The 4,461-nt window shown below is 40.3% G+C and overlaps 1 protein-coding gene across 1 annotated transcript; it reads right to left on the bottom strand.

Annotated features, from left to right (window-relative positions):
• Positions 1–954: 954 nt before the first annotated feature.
• LOC135463602 (uncharacterized) lies at positions 955–3,832 on the bottom strand. The gene is made up of 5 exons (XM_064740930.1): positions 3,712–3,832; positions 3,271–3,423; positions 2,571–2,717; positions 1,693–1,793; positions 955–1,088 (listed from the first exon to the last, which is right to left on the bottom strand). Exons 1-4 carry the CDS (start codon positions 3,739–3,741, stop codon positions 1,785–1,787), a joined length of 339 nt encoding a protein of 112 aa, XP_064597000.1. The 5' UTR covers positions 3,742–3,832; the 3' UTR covers positions 955–1,088; positions 1,693–1,784.
• Between the last annotated feature and the right edge of the window lie 629 nt (positions 3,833–4,461).

Genomic DNA, 4,461 nt, shown 5'->3' with positions numbered 1-4,461 from the left:
CACCACATCTAGGTTTACTGCATTTAGAAACCGGATTTTTCTGAAAAGTGAGGGCGAGTTAACATTCTTTTGAGGCTTGGGGCCTGTTGTTTGCTATTAATGACCTTAGATTGGAATAGAATATATTTCGTCCTGTCACTGTTTTTTTAGAATTGGTAAGGTATTCACAATGACTGGGAAGATGCTGTTATTATTGGGATTATGTGTTGAAACAAAGGGAATTCCCTTCTCGTCAGGTTTTTTCTGTGAGGGTTCCCTCAGTTCTGTCAAAGAATGGCTCTGAGCGGTCCTAATTCTTTTGTTAATTAATCCTTCCGAATAACCCTTGCTGCATAGACATGATTTAAGTTCTATTAATCTCTCATTTTGTTTCGATTGTACGTTTACTATTGTACAGATTCTTCTGGCAAGGGAATATGGGATATTTTCTCGAGTATGACGCGGGTGACTAGCACTAAAATGAAGATAAAAGGTGTGTCCGTGGGTTTTCGATAAATATCAGTTGATATAGAAGTCCGCTCTGTCAAGACAAGTATGTGTGAAAAGGGTATTGACTTAGAATGTACAAATATTATGTCACAGATTACCCGCAGGGTCATCCGTTCGATGCTAATAAAGACGCATCGTCATTGGCGCCCTGCGGATAGACACCCTCAGGTACTGATTAATCTATTGTTCGCTGCTTAACAGCTTTATACATGTACGACCCTGTTCCCAGAAACAATTTATCATGGTAACACATGTCGTATATAAAGGCTTATGTGGACATTCATATTCATGTTCCTTGAAAATAACATGAAGTTTGAAACTGCAGTCGGAATATAACAGAATGTAGAAAGTTTTATTATTTTTTACCTATGTAAATTCTCCTCACCATGGGATCTTTCTCTATTTCTTCAAGAGTATAATTATAAATCATGAAACAAGGTAAGCACAAAACGCAGTGACGCACCTGTCTCTGCGATATCGAACCAATGAGCTGGAACTCCGTCACAAAACTGGCTCAACTTGGGCCCCAACTGTGATGACGTCATATTGCGGAGCTCTTCTTTGCCTTGCTTTAATGGCTGAAGGTCGAGGGTTTTACCCTGACAGAGATGAAATGTATATGTATGAAATATACTTAACTATTTAGTGTTACAGTGTTTATAATCAATAATTTTTACCTTAGGAATAAAATGATAAGAATGATTAACATGTCAAGTTTGGAAATGTTTAATCGCCATTTTATTACCGCGCTCTTACTTCTGTTACACGCGTACATTGTTTAATTTTTCGCTGAACTATTTACTACTACGATAAAACAAGAAGTTTACTGTTAAAAGAAAAAAAAGTGAAATCATTACAATATTTAAAAGTAACACATTTACACAATTTGTAAACACTGGGAGCGGAACAATGGTATTCCAGTCACACATCAACTTTACGTGCAGTGGCGAGTATCTGCATGATGCCAGCGTAATTCTATCCTGTTCTAACACCAGTCATATAATAGCAACGCCCCACTATTCAAAAGGGCCAGTTTTGACTTCCAGGAAATTATTACGAGAGTTGCTGAAATACAGGGACTTATCACATTAAAACATTTGATCCAAAAACTAAGAATAATAATCAAGGTATAAATTTTTAAAGTGTTTAGTGGAATAGATCTCTATAACACAGATCATTATAAGTATACATCGGCTGACTTACTCGTCTGGCTTCCAACATCTGCTTGACGTACCGGAAATCCGGGATTTTCACCTTGGTAACCAAACACATCCCCCTGCCAAAGTCCCTCAGCGCTACGTAACCTTAGTTGGACAGAAACAACACCGCATTATATCAGCACATGACTGGACGCACGACCCACAAACCAAGACTACATGTTTATAGTTGTTACTGAGGTAGGCGTTGTCATGTATTCTTAATCGGCAGAAACATTCATATTTGTTCCGTTGACGATTAAATGAGTATTAATGGGACTATGATTAGTAAATTAAACATCAATGTTTCTGGGGATCTTCGCTTTTACTATTAGGTTGACCGTGCTATAAAGGTATCTCAGTGGGGCCTCGATGGGGCCTCGGTGGCTCAGTTGGTTAGCGCTCTGGAGCAGCGGAATGACCCTGGAGACTCTCACCAATGCCGTTACTGTGAGTTCAAGTCCAGCTCATGCTGGCTTCCTCTCCGGCCGTAAATGGGAAGGTCTGTCAGCGACCTGGGGATGGTTGTGGGTTTCCCCCGGGCTCTGCCCGGTTTCCACCCACCAAAATGCTGGCCGCCGTCGTAGAAGTGAAATATTCTTGAGTACGGCTTGAACACCAATCAAATAAAAAAATAAATAAATAACGGTGTCCCCTTGTAACAGGCCGGTCTAAATAATTCTAGTGCTGTCTCACTGGCACATCAAGCCAAAAAGACTACACACGGCGGCCCACCTAGTCAAAGTATAAAGAGATGGGTAAGCCCCAAATGAGACTAAAAATAAATGATTCAATATGCGAGTGTATATACAGTGGATATGTTAATCAGTGCGGTGTATGTTATCTTATAATACTGTGAGGATAACCATAAACATATGTACTCACTTGTTTAAAATCATGAAGGGCCATGGAGTTTTCCTCACTAATCCTATGCGCCTCCGCCGACACCATGAGAACCGTTTCTTCTTTGTCATCAATCAAAACCGACTCGTGGATGTTCACATCTCCAGCTTTACGGGTCCACGATACCCACTGAGAAGGTAGACATGCAGAAAACAGATCAGAAGACAAGGTTTAGAACATTGAAAGAATGCATTTATTTATTCATTTATTTGCTTGGTGTTTCATGCCGTAATTAAGAACATTTCACTGGGTCCGGGGGAATCCCACGAGCATTCACAGTTTCTTGTCAGACCTTCCAAGGTACGACCGGAGAGGAAGCCAGCATGAGCTGGACTTGAACACACAACGATCGCATTGGTTATCGAAAGAATACAATACAACAATAACAATACAAGACAAGCATGCATAAACAGTAAACGACTTATTGACATAGTTCTTCAAGTTCGTCAAGTTCGTTTGTGGGAATTAAAAATGCAATCTACATTTGTGAATTCTAAAACTTAAAACTGAAAATGTATGCTCGCGATTGGCCTGTGTTAAAACGTCGTAGAGGTTTTAATGACAATATCTAAAGAATCCAAAAATCTTCGGCGTATATGCACGCGGAAGATGAAAATGACTACAAAGACACAAATTGTACAGAAAAAAATCAACAATAAAATAATAATCATCGCTATCCTACCTCGGGTTTCTCTGGTTTGGTTTGTTGAAGGTAGAATATGACACCGAAGACAATGGAGCCAAGAACCACTGCTGTAGAGAGTGAAGCGATAGCTGTTATAAATACAGGACGCCTTTCCCGTCCTCTTTTGGGTAGGTCTCCCTCCGGATAGGTCTGGAAGAGTAAAAATTTGTTAGAGGTTTTCTTATGTTTTTTTGAATCATCTTATTTGTCTGTTGTCCTTTTTTATATTGCATACCGGTAACGAAAAAAAGTTTATTTATAACCCTAATATCGTCACGTCAAAATCACAAAAAATGGACAAATTGAAAAAGACCAAATTGAATAGCGCTGCCCTTGAACTAAAATGTAGTGTCTTCAATATTGTGGATCTAAGCTTTGAAATGATGCAACATGTTCTAAAGATGTGACAAATGTAAGTCAAGTGGTAGGGAGACTTACCCATTTAAAAGAATCCGACTGTTTTGTCATGTTTCAAGCAACTGTTTAGTTTCTCTAGCTCAGGGGACTTTCCGGTAGATTGGATACAGTCAAGAAATGGACGTGAGAATCCACCAGAACAGTCCGCTTTTGTACAAATCATGACTTTTAGCTCCATTCCTCCAGCGTTTCCTCATTCACCAATGGAAATGGTATCAACAAGGATGTACAATCTGATTGGTTTTGCAGCGTCCAGTCAGAAACGTCTGACATAGTTTATATCTGAGACCAAATTTGGCATATTTGCAAACAATCGAAAGTGACAATTTGCACAACTCTTTTTTTACACAAAAAGTTTATTTTTCTAAATTCATCAACTTTTGAGAGTGTAGGAGAAAAGGAGGACGTGAAACTACAAGCAGCTGGAAGAGTATGTGTGTAAACTAAAAGCGGCAAACAGTGTGATTTGACTGACTGGGAATGTGACTGACTGGGCCCTGCACTGACCGGGTACATATCCGCCAGAGCTCACATTTTGATTTTATTTGATAGGTGTTTACGCCGTACTCAAGAATATTTCACTTATACGACGGCGGCCACCATTATGGTGGGAGGAAACCGGGCAGAGCACGGGGGAAACTACGACCATCCGCAGGTTGTTGGGATACCTTCCCACGTACGGCCGGAGAGGAAGCCAGCATGAGCTGGACTCACAGCGACCGCATTGGTGAGAGACTCCTGGGTCATTACGCTGTGCTAGCGCTCTAACCG

The sequence above is a fragment of the Liolophura sinensis genome, chromosome 3 (genome assembly GCF_032854445.1).
Source record: "Liolophura sinensis isolate JHLJ2023 chromosome 3, CUHK_Ljap_v2, whole genome shotgun sequence".
In the NCBI taxonomy this organism is placed as follows: Eukaryota; Metazoa; Mollusca; class Polyplacophora; order Chitonida; family Chitonidae; genus Liolophura; species Liolophura sinensis.
The sequence above is the reverse complement of the archived record's forward strand: the minus strand, read 5'-3'. Positions and strand labels throughout refer to the sequence as shown.